Source organism: Anopheles bellator, chromosome 2 (genome assembly GCF_943735745.2).
Source record: "Anopheles bellator chromosome 2, idAnoBellAS_SP24_06.2, whole genome shotgun sequence".
Taxonomy (NCBI): Eukaryota; Metazoa; Arthropoda; class Insecta; order Diptera; family Culicidae; genus Anopheles; species Anopheles bellator.
Window position 1 is genome coordinate 73,750,832 of NC_071286.1, and position 17,842 is coordinate 73,768,673.

General features: G+C 64.6%; 1 protein-coding gene across 1 annotated transcript in view; it reads left to right on the forward strand.

Moving 5' to 3' along the window:
* Positions 1-17,842, forward strand: part of LOC131208030 (muscle-specific protein 300 kDa) — a 67,981-nt gene that overhangs the window by 15,665 nt on the left and 34,474 nt on the right. The window contains exons 6-8 of the mRNA XM_058200672.1: positions 5-9,843; positions 9,945-10,098; positions 10,189-14,528. Coding sequence (XP_058056655.1) covers positions 5-9,843; positions 9,945-10,098; positions 10,189-14,528 — 14,333 coding nt within the window. The remainder of the gene's footprint in view (positions 1-4; positions 9,844-9,944; positions 10,099-10,188; positions 14,529-17,842) is intronic.

Genomic DNA, 17,842 nt, shown 5'->3' on the forward strand with positions numbered 1-17,842 from the left:
GGAGGTACGCTTCCTGCCGATCTGCAGGCGATCGGGCGGCGTGTGGAGGAAGCGTTGGCTGGCTTGAGGGAGACGGCGGATAGGACCTCGGCCCGGCAAGCGGAGTACGCGGCGGACGAGCGGCGGCTGAAGGGAGCGCTGAAGACGGTGACGGAGCGGCTGTACGCTATCCGCGAGGCGATCGGGGGTTGCGACGAGCCGACGCTGGACGCAGGGCGGCAGTTGGCGCAGCTGGCCGCGTGCAGGGAGCTGCGCGGGAAGGTGGCGACCGTCGGCACCGAGATCGGAGCGCTGAAGGGCGAGCTGGTGACGCTGGCCGGCCCCTCGGCGGTGCTCGGGAAGGAGGTGCAGAACGTGGAGCAGCGGCACGGGCTGGTGGCGGGCAGTCTGGCCGAGGTCGAGGCCAAGCTGGCGAAGGCCGTGGAGCGGGGCGTCCGGGACCGGCTGGGGGCACTCGGGCGGACGGTGGGCTCGCAGCGGGAGCGGCTGGCGTGGTGCGTCCCGGAGCCGGCCAGTGACCGGGCGGCGCTGGAGGTGAAGCGAACGACGGCGGATGAGGTGCGCGCCGCGGTGGAAACGTGTGCCCGATCGTTGGCGGAAGTGGACCGGGAACTGGCGGCGGGTGGTCCGCTCACCGAGCTCCTGGCGGACGAACGGAAGGTGGAGCAGCTCCGGGAGGAAGCCCGGGAGGTCGCGGCGGAACTGGCGGCGGTCCGGGCGGGACACGCGGAAACGGAACGGCGGCTGGCGGGCAACGTGGCACTCTGGGCACGGTACGAGACGGAGTCCGGGGAGGTGGTGCGGTTGCTGCGGGACCTGGAAGGACGGTACCGACTCGAGACGGTGCTCCTGGTGGACCTCGGTGCGGTGGAGACGAAAGCGGCCGAGGTGCGCGGTGCACGGGCCGAACTGGAGGAGCTGCGGGGCCGCGTGGACGCACTGCAGGAACTGGGGGCTCAGCTACACGAAGCCAACCCGGAGGCGCGTGCCCTCGCCCTTGCCCACCACCTCAGCGCCAAGTGCCAGACGTTCGGACGGTACTTCAGCGGGTTGGCGGAGCGGCTGGAGGACGTGCGGGCGAAGGATGGCCACTTCCGGGAGGGAGTCGCCACGCTGCGGGCCTGGTTCGCGGAGACCACCACGCGGGTGCAACGGGCGGTGGCGGATGGCGACTACGAGGCGGCCAAGGGGCTGCGGGCGGAAGTGAGGGCCCGGGAAGCCCCACTCGGTGAAACGTGCGCCGCGGGGGAGGCACTGTATGCGGAGGTGAGCGCCGAAGGACGGGAGCGACTGCGCAAGGAAATGGCGCGGTTACGCCAGGAGCACGGGACGCTGCTGGAGGAGGTCGGTGGGGCGTGCGAGCGGATGGAGGCGGACCTGATCCGCCGCCGGTCGATCGACGAGAGTCAGCGACAGCTGGCGGGCTGGGTGGCGGAACTGCACGCGAAGGTGGCAGCACTGGGCGCGACGGGAGCGACGCTGCAGGAGAAGCGCGGGGCGCTGTTTGTGGCGCGCGGCCTCCAGAAGGACGTGGCGACCCACGAGGCGAACCTGGAGGCGCTGGCGGCCAAGGTGACGGGCAGTGACGATGACGGCGGGTGCGAGCAGCTGCGTGGCCAGTTGGCGGGGCTGCGGGGCGAGCTGGAGCGGCGCGTGGTCACCCTCGAGCAGACGGTGCGGGAGCACGAAGCGTACACGGGAGCGCTGGAGCGGTCGCGGGACGCACTGGCCAAGGTGCAGGGGCAAACGGAGGAGCTACTGGCCGACGCCGGGGAGGTGACGGGAGCGCGGCTCGAGGAGCAGCAGCTGCTGCTGGACACGGTGCTGGCGGAGGAGGCCGGAGCGCTGGACGGGCTGAACGAGTGCTACACGCGGCTGGTGGCGGTGGAAGGCGGCGGCGGCGGTGGGGGCCAATCGGTGGAGCTGCGCCGGGCGTTCGACGAGACGAAGCGCGGCTGGACCGGGTGTTTCGAGCGGTGCCGCGCGGCCAGGGCCCGCGCGGCGGAGGGGATGGCGGAACTGACGGCATTCGGGGCCCGTCTGGACGCGGCGCTGGGGTGGCTGGGAGCGCGCCGGGCCGAGCTGAAGGACGCGCCAACCACGCTCGGTGCAACGCTGCGTGACTACGGGGAGACGGTGAGCGCGCTGCTGGAGGAGGGCACGCGAGTTCGGGCCCGTTCCGACGTGAGCGGGCGGGTGGGCCAGCTGCAGGCGGAATACCGCGCGGTGGTCGCTGCGTGCGCGGAGGCGACGGCCAGGGCTGAGGCGGCCCGGAACGAGGCCGGTGACTTCGAGCGGGCGTACCGGGAGTTCGAGGAGCTGCTGCGCGGTCACCTGGAGGGCTTGGCCCGCGACTTTGAGCCCCTCGTCGGGGACCTGGGGGTGCTGCAGGAGCGGCAGCTGCGGTTGAAGGAGCTGGCGTACCGACGGTTGGACGAGGCCGGCCCGTACCAGGATCTGCTGGCGCGTGGCGAGAAACTGGCGGTGGCCACGGCAGGACCCGACCGGGAGGCGCTCCGTGGGAAGCTGGCGGAGGCACGGGCACTCTGGGAGCGCTTCGCGGACCGGCTGACGGCGGTGACCGCCCGCCTCGACTCGTGCGTCGTGCAGCTCGGTGAGTTCGGGCTGCAACAGGAGCGGCTTTCCTCGTGGCTGAAGGACGTGGAGGCGGCGCTGGGGGCGAACGCGGAACCGCGCGGGACGCTGCAGGAGAAGCGCGCCCAGTGCCAGAACCATCGGTTGCTGCACGAGGAGATCGCGGCGCAGGCCCCGCTCGTGGAGGCGGTTTGCGGACGGGCCAGGACGCTGCTGGAAGCGACGGGAGACACACACCTGGAGGCGCTGGTCGGTCGGATCCGCGAGGCGTACGCCGGGATCGGGCGGAAATCGGCCGAGTTGCTGGACAGCCTGGGAGGGTGTGTGGCGACACACGCGGCGTATGCGGCGGCAGCGGGGAAAGCGCGCGGCTGGCTGAGCGAGGAACGCGACCGGGTGCTGTGCGTGGGCGAGAGCGAGGCTGGCGAGAAGGGGGAGATCGGCAAGCGGATCGAAGCGCTGGGGGCGGTGGCGCGTGGGGGCCGGGCACGCACGGACGAGCTGCTGGCGGCGGCGGAGGCGGCGCGGGACGCGGCGCGCCCAACGACGGCGGCGCCCGGATTCGCCGCGATGGAGCGCGAGACGGGGGAGCTGCGGGCGGAGGCGGTCGCACTTTATGCGCAGATCGAGGAGACGGTGGAGGGCCAGCGGCAGACACTGGCCGGGTGGGCGCAGTTCGACGCGGAGCTGGAGGCCCTCACTCGATGGTGCCGCACGGCGGAGGCGACGTTCCGCGGCCAGCACCCGGGCGAGACGCTCGAGGCGAAGGAACGGGCGGCACGGGAGCTGCGGGAGGCGCACGAGGCGATCGGGGTGCGGCAGGCGCAGCTGGACGAGTTCGTCGCCCGCGCCCAGGCCCTCTTCACGCGGACGGGCGTCGAGCGGATCCGGTTCGTGTTGAACCAGCTGCTGAGCCGGGCCCAGCTGCTGCAGGTGCTGGGGCGCGAGGTGGCGAACCGGGCGGCCCACATCGCGCAGGATCACCGCGCGTACGACGGGCGGTTGCGGGAGGCCGAGGAGCGACTCCGTGCGTTCGAGCAGGGGCTACAGGACGGTGGCGGGGCCCCGGATCGTCTGCAGACGCTGGAGCTGGAGCGCGGCCGGTTCGAGGGGTCGCTGGCGGCGGTGGTGACGGCGAGCGAGAAGGTGCTGCCGGAGACGAGCGGGCCGGGGCGGGAGCGGATCCGCGAGGAGTTGCGCGGGCTCCGCGAGCGCTGGGAACGGGCGGTCGGGGAGTTGGCGAGTGCGCGACGGCGGCAGGACGTGCGGTCGGTGCAGTGGGCGGCGTTCCGGGACGCGCTGCAGCAGGTGCGCGAGTGGCTGGATGCGACGGAGCGACGGCTGGAACCACCGGCCGCCACCGGTGGTGGGGAGGCGACCCCGCAGGAAATCCGGTCGCGGCTGTTCCGCTTCAAGGCCCTCGCGCAAGAGGTGAACGGTCAGCGCCGGCTGGTGGATTCACTGCGCGAGCGCGCCGGCGAGACGGCCGGGGAAGAAGGGGGGGCTCAGGAACCGGAAGTGGCGGCGATCGAGGAGCGGTACGAGCTGCTGCGGAAGGCATGCGGAGATGCGGTGCGTCGACTGGAGCAGTCCCTCGCCCTCTGCGGACAGGTGGGTGACGCGCAGAAGGCGCTGCTGGACGAGCAGGGCCGCTTGCTGGGGGAACTGAAGCGCCTATCGGAGGCCGGCGGAGGATCCCGTGCCGCGGTCCAGGAGAAACTGGCCCAGGTGGAGGAGCTGCGGCAGGGCGAAAGCAAGATGCGGGAACGGTTTGCCCGATTGGCGCAGCTGGTGGCCGACAACGGGGATCTGCTGGCTCCGGCGGCCCGCTCCACGATGGACCGGGACCGGGCCCGGATGGTGGCGGACTACGAGAAGGTGCTGGTAGCGCTGGGAGATGCACGCGCGGAGCTCGAGCGGCGCCTGAGCCTCTGGGACGAGTGCGAGCGGGACGCGGATCGGCTCGGAGCCCGGCTCAGTGAGGCGGAAGAGGCGGCCCGGAGCTACGGCCCCCGGGCGACGCTGGCGGAGAAGCGGGAGCAGCATGACCGGTTCGAGGCGCTGGTGGGGCGGCTCGGGGCGGACGCACGGGAACTGGACGCGCTCGGTGACAAGGCAGCGGAGCTGGCGCAAGGTGACGGGCGGATGGCGGGCACGGTGCAGCAGCTGAGGGCGAGGGCCCAGGCGGTCGGTGGCACGGTGCGGGAGCTGGCGCGCAAGTGTGAGGCGGCTTACGCGGAGCACCGCGCGTACCGGGCGCGGTACGAGGAGTGTGGTCGCGGGCTGGACGAGATCGGGGAAGCGTTCGGCGCGGCACGGGCCGAGGAAACGCCGGCACTCGGGGTGGTGCGGGAACTCGCCGCACGTCACTCACTCGTGGCCGCCCAGTGCGGGGCGGTGGCGGACGCAGGGGAAGCCCTGTACGGCGGGACGGCCCCCCGAGGGCAGCAGATGCTGCGGAGTGAGGCACAGGAGCTGGCGGCACGGGCAGACCGCCTGTTCGACGAGATCGGTGCGTTCGGGCGGACGGTGGAGGCGAGAGCGACGCGGTTGGCCGGGTTCCTGGAGAGGGCGCAGACGCTCCGCGACTGGCTGGACCGACTGGACGCGGGCGGGCTGGTGGCCCCGACGGTGGTGCTGCGGGCGACGCTGGACGAGAAGTGTGGCCAGCAGGCGGCGTACGGGGAGCTGCTGGCGGACGTGCGCGGTCACGGCCCGGAGCTGAACGGACTGCGGGAGCTGGTGGAGGCGGACCCCGAAAAGGACCCCGCGATGGAGCGGGCGGTCGGGGAGCTGGCGGAGCGGTACGGCCGGGCGCAGGAGCGGGCGGCGGCGCACGGCGAGGCGTACGAGCGGATCGTGACGGACCACCGGGCGTACTGCAAGGCGGTGATGGAGACGCAGGACTTTGTGGACGCGACGCACAACACGGTGGAGCTGTGGGGCGAGACGGACCTGGACCGGGTGTCGCTCGCCGCCAACCGCGACCGGCTGGAGGCGCTGCGGGTCGCGGTGGAAGCCGAACAGGGACGCGTCGAGCAGATCCGGGCACTCGGCGAAGCGACGCTGCCGGACACGAGCGACGCGGGGCAGGCCAACATCCGGGCGCAGATCGACGCGTCGCAGCAGGAGTGGGAAGGGCTGCGGGCGGCCATCGACGGTGCCCTCGGCTCGATCGGCACCAAGATGGACGAGTGGACGGAGTACGAGCGGCTGCGGGGCGAATGCGCCGATTGGATGCGGGACGTGGACGGACGGGTGCACGGGGTGGACCTGAAGGCGACCCTGCTGGAGAAGAAGGCCACCCTCGACTACCTGAAGGCACTGCAGGGGGAGGTGAGGGCCCGCGAGCTGGAGGTGGACGCGTGCACGGAGCGAGCGCAGGCCCTGTACCGGGGCTACCTGAGCGGACGGGGGTCGCAGGTGGCGGAGCTGGCGGCCAAGTACCAGCAGACGGCGGCCCGGGTCAAGGAGCTGGTCGGACGCTGGCAGCAACACGTGATCGCGCACCAGGAGCTGGAGACGCGGGCGGCCGAGCACGCGGCGTGGTTGGCCGGGGTTCGCGAGAGGTTGGCGCAGTGCGCGGATCTGGCGGGGGCCGCCACCGAGAAGGAACTGCAAACCCGCGCCAAGACGGTACAGGAGATGCTGGCCGGGCGGGACGAAGGATCGGCGAGGTTGCAGGCGCTCGGGGAGCTGGCGCAGCAGGTCCTGGCGAGTACGGTGCCGGCGGGCCACGAGCCCCTCAACCGGACGGTGGCGACGCTGCAGGAGGAGTGGGCCGCACTGGCGCTCCGAATGGTGGAGGTGCGGGCGCAGCTGGACGAGGCGCTGGGGCAGTGGTGCGGCTTCCTGGACCAGGTCGGTGACCTGCGCCGGACGGTGGCGTGGCTCGAAGCGGAGCTGGCAGCGTTCGGCGAGTTCCAGGCGACGGCGGCCGACAAGCGGGCGCAGCTGGAACGCATCAAGGGTGCGGAGGAGCGGGTTCGGCTCGAGCGGATCGAGTTGGAGCCGCTCCGAGTCCGTGCCGCCGAGTCCGGAGGGGCGGCGGCAGCGGCCGCCGCCGCCGCTGAAGCCCTCGCCCAGTTCGACGCCGCGGCGGATCGCATCGGGAAGGTGCTGACGGAGCGGGAGGATCAGTACCGGGACCACCGGCGGTACAAGGAGGCGTACGATGACCTGCAGCAGTGGGTGGCCCGAGCCCGGGAGCGGTTGCCTGCGGCGGGCGGTCAGAGGCAGCAGCCGCTTGGGGAGCGTCTCACCCTGGACAGCGCGCTCGCCCCCCTCGACGCGCTCCTCAACAAGCGCGGGCAGGGGGAACTGTTGGTGGAGCGGTTGGTGCACGCCGGCGAGGTCGTCCTGGCGTCCACTTCCGAACGCGGGCGTGACGCAATCCGCGGGGACATCGCGGGCCTGCGGACCGCCTTCGAGACGCTGTTCGCCGACGTCGGGCGGCAGCGGGGTGAGCTGGAGCGGACCCTCGGACAGCTGCGGGAGTTCCGGGAGGAGTACGAGCGGCTATCGGAGTGGCTCCAACAGGCGGATATCCTGGTGAAGGCGGCCAAGCTGGCGACGTGCGCCGGGCTGGAAGACAAGGAGCGCCAGGTGCGCGAGGTACGCGAACTCATAGGCCGACTGGAGGCGGGGCAGGCGGATCTGGACCGGTTCACGGCGTTCGCGGGCCCGCTGCTCCGCTCGCACCTCGACACCTACATCGGGAACCAGCTGCGGCACCTCACGTCACGCCACACCGTCCAGTTGAACCTGGCGCGGGACGTCCTGCAGAAGGTGGAGACGAACGCGGCGCTGCACCGGGAGTTCCGGGAGCAGCTGGGGAAGGCGAACGCGTGGATCGAGGCCGCCAAGGAGATCGTGCGGTACGCGACGGACGGAGCGGATCAGGTGAGCCGCGACAACCTGGAGAAGCGGCTGGCGAAGGTCAGCGAGCTGATCGGACGGAGGGCCGAAGGGCAGGCCCTCGTCACGGCAACGGTGGCGACGGGTGAGAAGGTCGTGAAGAGCACGCGGTCCGACGGGCGCGACGCGCTGCAGGGTGAGCTGCGGGACGTGCAGACGGCCTGGGACCGGCTGGCGAAGCGGCTCTCCACCGCGAAGGTCCAGCTCGAGACGCACCTGCTGCAGTGGGCCGACTACAGCTCCAGCTACAACCATCTGCAGCAGTGGATCCGCGAGCGGGAGACGAAGCTGCAGCAGGTCTGCGACCAGAAGGTGGTCCGCTTCCGGTTGACGGGAACCTCGCCGACCGTGGCCACACCAGGGGCGAGCGGCTCGAGTGCGCTGAGCGAGCGGCGGGCGAACCTGCGGCAGGCCAACGACATCGTGCAGGACATCGAGAGCTTCGAGCCGATGATCGCGTCGGTGGCGAGCAAGGCTTCGGACCTACGCCAGACGTCACCGGCGTCGGAGATTGCGACCAAGTACGAGACGCTCAGCCAGCAGGCACGCCAGCTGCTGGAGAAGGAACGGGCCACGGTCGAGCGGCAGCAGGCGTTCGTGGACGCCAGCAACGAGCTGGCGGCGTGGATCCGCCACGCCCAGGAGTCGCTTGCCAAGTGTTCGGAACCGCGCGGTGACAAGGAGACGCTCGTGTCGCGCCGGACCCAGGTCAAGATCCTGGACGGGGAGGTGGCGGCCGGTCAGCGCAAGCTGGAGCGAGCCCTGGAGCAGGCGGAAGTGGCGTGCCGTGCCGTGGGCGGTGACACCGAGGAAGTCGAGGCCATCGAAAGCGAGGTAGCGATCCTGCAGGACGAGTTCGATCGGTACTGTGCCGGGTTGCGGCGGGTCAGTGCGGCCCTCGAGGCGGGGATTGTGCGGTGGACGGAGTATGACGATCAGTATGGGGTGGCCGTTCGATGGCTGGACACGTGTGAGCAGGAGGTGCAGACCTACAACCGAATGCAGCCCAGCCTGCCCGAGAAGAAGCGCGTGCTGGAGGAGTTTCAGGACCGGCTGCAGACGCTGTTCGATTGGCAGCGCGAGCTGGACAACCTGAACCAGCGGGCGCAGGTCCTGCTGGACATTTGTGCGGACACGCGCGTTAGCAACGGTGTCACGCAGCTGACCACCAAGTACAACGTGCTGCTATCGATCGCGAAGGAACTGATGCGGCGGCTGGAAGCGCACTACCAGGAGCACCAGCAGCACAACACACTGTACGGCGAGTGCCAGGACTGGTTGGATCGGATGCGGGAGAAGCTGGCCGAGTGTGAGGCGGTGTCGCGGACGGCCGGCGACACGCAGGCCAAGCTGAACGTGGTGAAGGGCGTGCGGCAGTCGCTGGAGCAGGGCCAGAACCGGTTGCGGTACCTGTGCGAGCTGAAGGAGCGCATCGTGCTCGGGACGGAGGCCAGCGGGGCGACGAAGATCGAGGAGGACACGGATGGGTTGCGGGGCGAGTACGAGGCACTGATGGTGGACATCACGGAAACGCGCCAGCGCCTGACGGCACACCTGGCGCAGCTCGAGGAGCTCGGCAAGCTATCCCGTCTGGTGGCCGAGTGGTGCGACGAGGTGCGCACCAAGCTGGGGGAGCCGGTGGGGCCGGAGCTGGCCGACCGGCGGGCGCTCCTGGAGCGCTACCGGGCCATCCACCGCGAGACCGGCAACTACGGGGAGGTGGTCGAGAAGATTCGCACGAAACTGGCCGACAGCTCGGGAGGAGTCCAGCTGGATGTGGAGGGTGAGGTGGCCGCGATCCTCACCTCGTACGAGGAGCTGACCGCGCAGGTAGCCACCGAGATCGAGCGGCTCGAGAACCAGGTCAACAGTCACGAGCGCTTCCGGCAGGCCGTGGGCGCGCTGTACGAGTGGCTAAAGGCCGCCCGTCAGACCATCGAACAGTCTTCGGACTTCCACGGCGACCGGGAACACATTGTGGCGCGGCTGGGGAAGTTGCGCGAAGCGGAGGCAACGTTCGGCACGGGTCGACAGCTGCTGGAAACCGTAGCCGAGTTGGGCAACGGATTGGCTGCGATGGCCATCGGTCAGGAGGGCCAGGATACCGTTCGCCAGGAGATGGCACAAGCGCGCTCGGATTGGGCCGAGCTGGAGGCGCTCTCGGCGGCAGCCCAGCAAACGCTGGCCGAGTGCCTGGCGTCCTGGGACAGCTTCCTGGGCCAATCGGAACAGCTCGGGGCGTTCCTCGCGGAGCACGATGCGAAGGTGGACGGTCTGGCGACGGCCAGCGAGGGAACGGCCGACCAGGACGCGGTCCTCGCGCAGCTCAAGGTAGGTTTGTCCGGGGTGACTCCTCCAAGTGACTGTGTGTTGCGTTCTAACCTCCCATCGATTACTTCCATGTCCGTAACACGCCACCTCACCGTCACCAGCACATCCAGGAGCTGGTCCTGACCAGGAAGGGCACCGTCGAGGAGCTGAGCGATGTGTGCGAGGCGCTGATGGAGAAGAGCGCCTGCTCGACGGTGCGCGACCGGACGGTCGAGCTGCAGAAGAGCTACTCAGCGCTGCTGGCCAAAGTGCAAGGTACCCGCATCCCGGGGTCCATCACGGGGCACGCACGGGCTTCACCAGTCACGGGGCCATCTAATGCATCTCAATCTCCTTCACTTCCAGGATTGGTGACGCAGTCGGAGAAGAACCTCGTCAGCCACACGGAGTTCCTGTGCTACAAGGACGAGATCAACAAGTGGCTGAGTGACGCCAACGCAACCATCAAGAACTGTGCGGACGTGGCGGCGGACGATGTGACGGTGGTGCGGCAGAAGGTGGCGCAGCTGCAGGCCCTCTCCGGCGCCGTGCCGCAGGGCCAGAAGCTGTTCGAGATGCTGCAGGACGCGTTCACCAAATCTTCCTACCTTTACCCGGAGGACCGGCAGACCAGCATGTTCCAGGACCTGTCGGACATTCGCGACCGGCTCGACACGGTCCTGATCGGGATCGGCTCGTCGCTCAACGCGCTCAACGCGCAGGCGGGCCGGCTCGAGTCGTACGAGGAGCTGAAGCGACGCGTGGCCGACTGGCTCACGACGACCGAGGCCTGGTTCGGGGCGCTCCCCGAGACACACGGCGGAGAGCTGACCGAGGTCAAGACGCTGTTGGAGCGCCTGAAGCATACGCAGGCGGAGATCGCGTTCAAGCAGGCGGACCTGGGCGCACTGCAACGGGAAGCGGCCGCCCTGTTCGATACGACCCGCGGTGAGGTGGAGCGTGTGGCCGGGCTGCAGTCCCGGTGCGGCAAACTGAGCGACCGGTGCACCGAGCGCATCCGGGCCGGCGAGACCGAGCTCGAGGATCAGATGGCGTACTACGCGAACCTGCAGGAGATCGAGCGGTGGCTGCTGCAGATCTCGTTCCAGCTGATGGCGCACAACTCGCTGTACATCTACAACCGCGAGCAGACCCTGGAGCAGATTGCACAGCACGAGCGGCTGCTCGGCGATATCCAGCGGTACCAGGTGACGATCGATGACTTCAACGCGAAGGGCCAGGCCCAGATCGAGCGGTACGTGCTGGGGGCGCCCTCGATCCGCGGTCGGATCGAGACGCAGATGCGGAACATTCGCGACAGCTACGGCTCGCTGCTGAACACCTCGGTCCAGATCAAGAACCGGTTGCACGACTCGCTGGCCAAGTTCCAGGAGTACGAGGACACGCTGGACGACATCGGGCGGCTGCTGGACGAGCTGGAGCCGCGGGTGGCCGGCGAGTTGCAGTTCGGTGTGGCGAACGGCGCGGGCGGCCAGCGAGAGCTCGAGAGTGCCCAGGCCATCCACAACCAGCTGCTGGTGGAGAAGAGCCGTCTGATGTGCGCGGTGCAGGCGTGCGAGGCTGCGACGGCCAGCATCAGCCGGCCGAGCTCGCCGATGGACAACGTGTCGCAGATGATCCCGGAGAAGGAGCTGATGGTGCGTGCCCGGCTCGAGGATCTGATCGACGACGTGCAGCGGTGGATCGGTGAGCTGGTGACGGCGATCGGGGACTACGAGCGCCAGCACCGGCAGCGAGTGGAGCTGGAGGGCTGGATTGCGCGGCAACGGGCTGCTGTGGCCGATTGGGGCTCCAAACCGGCCAAGTTCCGACCGGACGCGGCCGAGCAGGAGTTGCGTGCGATGGGTGAGCTGAGCCGCTCGGTGACGGTGAAGCGTAACGACTTGGCCGGTGACTCCGAGCAGGACCGCAGGTTGCGGGAGGACCTGGAGCAGCTGCAGGCGACGCTGCGGCAGGTGATGGAACGCAAGCGCGATGATCAGCTGGCGATCGAGAAGTACCGGAAGCAGTATGACGACGTCCAGAGTTGGCTCGATGCGATCACGCACCAGATCGACTGCGTGGAGGGCGGCGGGAGCGGTGGGCTGAGCTGCCGGCAGAAGCTGGACAAGATCTCTGGCATCAAGCGCATCCTGGAGGACGATTGCGACATGCTGCCGAGCTTCCGGCGCAACGCGGAGCAGATAGCGCAGCTGGTGAGCAATCTGGATGCGCAGCAGGTGACGGAGCAGCTGAAGTCGGTGGACCGCCGGCACCGGGACATCGCGAACCGGCTGACCCGCCGGCTGGACGTGGTCGACGCCACCAACCGGACGTTCGGTAAGCTGCGTGCCGACCTGGGTGAGTTGGCGCGCTGGGCGGCGGAAAAGAACGAGGCGCTCGGGGTGCCGTATCAGCTCGGGTCGGACACAAAGTCGGCCGAGGCGCAGCAACAGACGTTCCGGGCACTGGCGAAGGAGCTCGAGGGCAAGCAGGCGTACCTGGACACGCTCGGCAAGCGGTTCGCCAGCATCCAGGCCGATCTGGAGCCGAGCGAGAAGCAGCAGGCGGAGGGCGAGCTGCAGCAGCTGGCCCGGACACTGGCTCAGCTGGGGGTGCGGGTGCGCACCGAGGTGGACCGGCTCGTGGAGGACATCCTGTGCCGGAAGAACATGCACAACAACCTGGACGTGACGCGGTCCTGGATCCGCACGAAGCAGGCCGACGTCGACAAAGTCTCCGACCAAATCCCGCTGCTGGCGAGCAACGTCGGCTCCGAGATCAAGCTGTGCCGCCGGCACGGCCAGGCGATCAAGGAGTTCCAGGAGAACGCGTTCCGGGACGTGGCCCGGCAGGTGCGCGAAATCATGAAGGACTGCAGTGACGAAGGGAAGGCGAAACTGGCGCACGACTTTGGCGAGATCGAGCAGAGGCTGGCGGAGCTGGTGGAGAGCTGCGGGCGGAAGGTGGAATTCATGGAGCGGGAGCACGGTAAGCGGCGCGAGTTCGAGGAGCGCCGTGAGCGCGTCTGGAACTGGCTGACCGCGGCCGAGTCGTTGGTGTCGGCCGACCTCCGGACGACCAGCTACGAGGCGGTGAAGGACCAGAGCCGCAAGTTTGACACGCTGTGCGGAGAGTGCGACGCGATGAAGGCGGTCGTGAAGGAGGCGGACGAGTTTGCGGCCGCGATCGTGCCCACGCTGAGCGAGCTGGACAAGACGCACATCGGAAACCAGGTGAAGGTGCTGCGCGACAAGTGGAACGCCGTCAGCAGCGTGCTGAGGGTGAAGCGCCAAAAGCTACAGGATCACCTGGCCGAGTACGAGGATGCGCTGGCCCGGATCGCGGGCTGCGTGGCGTTCATCGCGGGCGTGCAGACGCGCCTCAAGGAACTAAACCGACCGGTCACGAGCCGGATCGAGAACATCCAGGACGCGTTGCTGGCGTACGAGCAGATTCTGGGCAGCCTGAAGGAGAAGCGGCTCGAGATGAGCACGATCCTGCTGACGAACCTTCCGCAGTTGCGCGAGAACTCGACCAAGCTGGAGGAGCTGATAATGGGCATCGAGGAGCAGCTCCGGCGCCTCAAGTCGATGCTGGTGCTGAAGGAGCAGTTCCTGGGGGCGATCAACGAGATCGTGAAGCAGATCGCGAAGATCAACGGCGACTTCAACACCGTCGATAACCTCAGCCCGACAGTCGACGAACGGTTGGCCCGTTACGGGGAGCTTGTGCGCGCCATCGAGGGATGCGAGGGATTGCTGGTGGCAGCGACCGACAAGGGCCACCAGATGGCGGCTGACGGTACCGATCTCGATCGGCACAGCATCATGGACCAGATACACTCGCTGCAGGAGCAACTCCACTCGATCAAGCGATCGATCGAGCTGGAGCAGGACAAGTACCAGAAACAGCGGGCCTACCACCGGACACTGGCCAACGATCTGTTCGCGCTGGTCGACTGGTTCAAGGACAACGACGAGCAGATCCGGTCGCGCCCACTGTTTGCCATCGACGTGAAGGCGGCCGATCAGCTGCACGGCGCGCACATTGCGTTGGCCGGCAAGGCGAACATCAATCTGAAGATGATCGACGATCTGCTGGGCAAGTTGAAGCACAGCGATAGTGACCGGCTGCCGGAAGATCTGCAAACCATGGTCGATCGGGCCCACACGTTGCAGGCCACCGTGCCCGAGGAGCTGGTGGCCCGCGAAGCGTACCTAGCCTCGAACCGGCTCCACCGACGGGAGTTGCGGGACAGTTTGGAACGCATCCAGAAGTGGCTCGCCGGGGCCGAGGAACGTTTCCAGCAGGCGAAAGCATTCAGCTTCGACCCGGACAAAGTAGCCGGGGCGCTCCGGGAGCTGGAAGATTTCCTGCACGGTGAAGCCGAGATACGGGCACTGCTCTATGGCGGTGTCCAGGAGCAGGCCGACCGGCTCTGGAACTCGCTCAGTGAAGTGGACCAAAACCAGTGTCTCGGTGAGCTGCAGCAGCTCAAGAATCGGCTCAGTGATGTGTCTCACCGGGCCGCGCTTCAGCAGACGGACCTGCTGGCCAACGGTGAGCTCGTGCGGGCGTACAAGAAGCACCTGAGTGCCGTGAACAATGTGCTAGTGAAGAGTAAACTGGACGACACGATCCTGACGATCCCGACGCTTCCCGGACGTACTGATCACATCAAGGTGCTGCTCAACATGTTGCAGGTAAGGGGAGATTTTATTACTTACAATTTGGTACGAGAGGCTCTGATGGGATGGGTAGGCTGATGAAGACATTTTCACTTAGCGGATCCTTTCCGAGGACGGGACCGGGAACGGGACCGAGACCGAGATCCCGATCTTGGACTCGCTGCGGAGCGACTACGACGACGTGTAGTGGTTGTCGGCTGTGTTCTTTTTCGTGGTGATCGGCTACTGGACCTTGCACGGCTTCCTGAAGGGTTTTGACTTCGTCGACGATTGGCCGCCGCCCGTTCCCATTCCTCACGTTCCTTCTCCTCGCGCATCCGACGGTAGATGGCGATGGCTTGCCTCTGGGCCCGACTTCGCTGGGGCGCCATTCCCGGGCCACACGGCATTTCTAGAACGTCGGCCCGTTCCGATTGTTGCTGATTGGCATCCCAAATCTCCAGTTCCCTTGGGATGGTATCGACCACGTTGTACAGCTGCAGTTGGAAGGAATTCGTTTCCGGTGCGAACCACTTGTTGGCCACCGTGTACGCCTGGCGGTCTTTAGTCTTCTGCACGAGCCCCATGTCGATGGCCTGATCCAGGGTTTTCTGCACGACCAAACCAAGTTTATCGTTTCCCGGGTTCGGGCACGAGTCGAACGCTTTGGTCCGCTCAGAGATGACGTTAATGGGTTCTGTTACGAAGAAATATATAATCGTAACTTTTTCCAAAAACACTAATAAACTTTAAAATTGGACAATCTTACGCGGGCTGCCGGAGTTTTTCAAAATGCACAAAATATAGGGCAGCATCTTGGACCGACGCAACCTTAGCTCTTTGGGTTTCTGGACAAGAATGCTGCAATTGAACGCGTCTCTGCAAAAGCGATGGTCACTATGTGCGGTAACATAAAATCAATGGGTGCTTGATGGAAACGAGCATTGTGGGGTTTGGCTGTTGGAGTCTTTTGAAGTGTTCCGGTCCGTACAGTGCGGCAAAAATATACCGGGAATCAAAGCTACGTAATGGTATTTCTAGATACGCGAAATTTCTTTCTTTTATGCTATTTCATGTCCGTTAAATTTACGAGTTTCTTTCTTTGTTAAATGCAATAGGGGGTGCAATAGTGGCAAGGCAGGCAAGGTTTCAACGAATTAGAATCAAGTAGGGTCACAGCGATAGGTGTCGGAAAATAGTTCAATTTTACATTAAGATGATAACTTAGCACATGTGTTGAAAAGTTCCGATCCTAAGACAGAAAACGTGTCTGTTTCAAATTGATTTTATTCATCCAACGCCGCGGTAATGTTTTTGAACTATTTTTTTTGCCTCAAAATAGACCTCAGTCATAACCTCTTCAATCGAGGTGAATTCGAAGTCCAGCCAGTAGTCTCTGAGAGTCACATTGTTCTGATTGAACTGTGACAAGGTGCGTTGTCTTGATGAAACAACATTTGTTTCTTTGCCATATACGGTCGGTTCTTTGCAATTTCAACCTTCAAACGTTCCATAATCCATAAAGCTGTATAATGTTCACTGTTGATGATATTTCCCTTCTCAAGATAGTCGATAAATGTTACACGTTTTATCGTTTTATTGCTGTTGTTGATGGAACGGAGTTCTCATAACATTTCTCGATCCCTTGCTTCGCTTCGTATTTTTCCCCATCAAGAAGGTGTGTAACATAAAAATACGAAATTTTGTTTTTTCGAACCATCGTTCCGAAACTAACAAATGAAATTTTGATAGTTTTCTGTTGAAGGTACTAACTGAAAAAGTGAGGAATGCAATAAGACTAGCACCATTCCGCCCATGTGCTACAATAACAAATTCAAACTGATGGGCTTTTCAGGTACCAAGGCGCGAAAAAAGTAAAAACGAATCTTGCACTTTGGCGCTAAGTGGTTCAGTCTGTGGTACTTCAATGTGCATCTTCTTCATTATCTTAACGATATCTTGCCGATCGATTGGATGGCACCGAGCTGATAAATTGGCTGCTGCGTATATGGATTCAGGAAACAATCCACCCAAACAGGTCCGTGGAGTCCATCGGGGAGCGATCTGCCTTGAAGCCGAAGCCTTGAAACATCGACACAATCACACAAGGCCAGGGAATCATGATAAATGTTCAACTGAATATTTATTCATTCATAAGCTCGGAATCGGCAGGGGGAGATATCAATAACTTCACCTTCGATAAGATGTTTGTTTTGATGCGCTTTTGCGTCGCAGATAAGATTGATAAAGTTTCACGGTGTGAACGATGCGGGCTTAAGTGACACGCTGATAGTGGCTTATCTTTGGTGAACGTTTGCGCGTTGCGTAAGACAAATATGATCGTATCTAAGACATCGGCTCGCAATGGTCGATGATATCATCTTCTGGGCGCATCGTCTGGGCTGTCTGAGAATGTCTGTTTCAAATTTGCCAAGATTTTGCCAAAACCGTCGGTCGTATGGGCGACATTCGAACAAAAGTAAAAATTAGCGCGTATTCCCCAGCATAAACTCGCCGTAGCGGTGTAGAAGAAGCCACAGCAAAAGCCACTAACACACGAATGTATGTTTCTGCGATTGTGCACCGACGAGTTATTTTTATCTCACCAAAAATCGGGGCGCCATTAACGAAGGCCCGACCGAGTGCGGGGTGACACCGTGAGATCTTTCCCATTTAAACCGGCACGGCCCCACCACGGCAAAGTTGGCAGGTGGCCAAACGGCGGGTTCACTGCTGTGTAGAACAGCGGCCGGTAAGGCACGCAGGGCACACCGCATGACGTAGTCTTCCTTTTGCCCGCGGGCGCAGCCGGACTTTCGGTTTTCTTTCGGTCACGTGAAGCGCAACCACGATCCAAATGTTACGAGAGTCATTTGCTGTGTTTGCCAATTATTAACGAGCCGCAGTTGATGGAGGTAGGGTTCTCCTCGAAGTTGGTTCGAGTTCCAGTGCCTCCAAACAACCCGAATGCAAGTTGCACAAGTTTGGATTCGGAAGAAACACGGTGATGTCATTCCGGTTACCCTGGTTGGCCAAGAGACCATGTTTAATATTACAAACATACAGTGTAGTGTCGCAGCAAACGGCAGGGAATAAATATTGATCTTACTCTCTTCGTTCGTTCGGAGCTCAATGACGATCATCGAACGCGATGTCCTTACTTCTGGTCACACCAGCTCACGGCGAATGATCGGTGGTGCGGTTTCGGCCGGCGATATTTATACGTGATGATGGCATTTTTGCGCAGCGATCGCCGCGAGCGATCGGCATTTATTCAAATGGAGCGACGGAGGAACATAGAGAACAGGAGAAAGAGAGAAGAGAGTCGAGAGTCGAGATGACTAAAACAC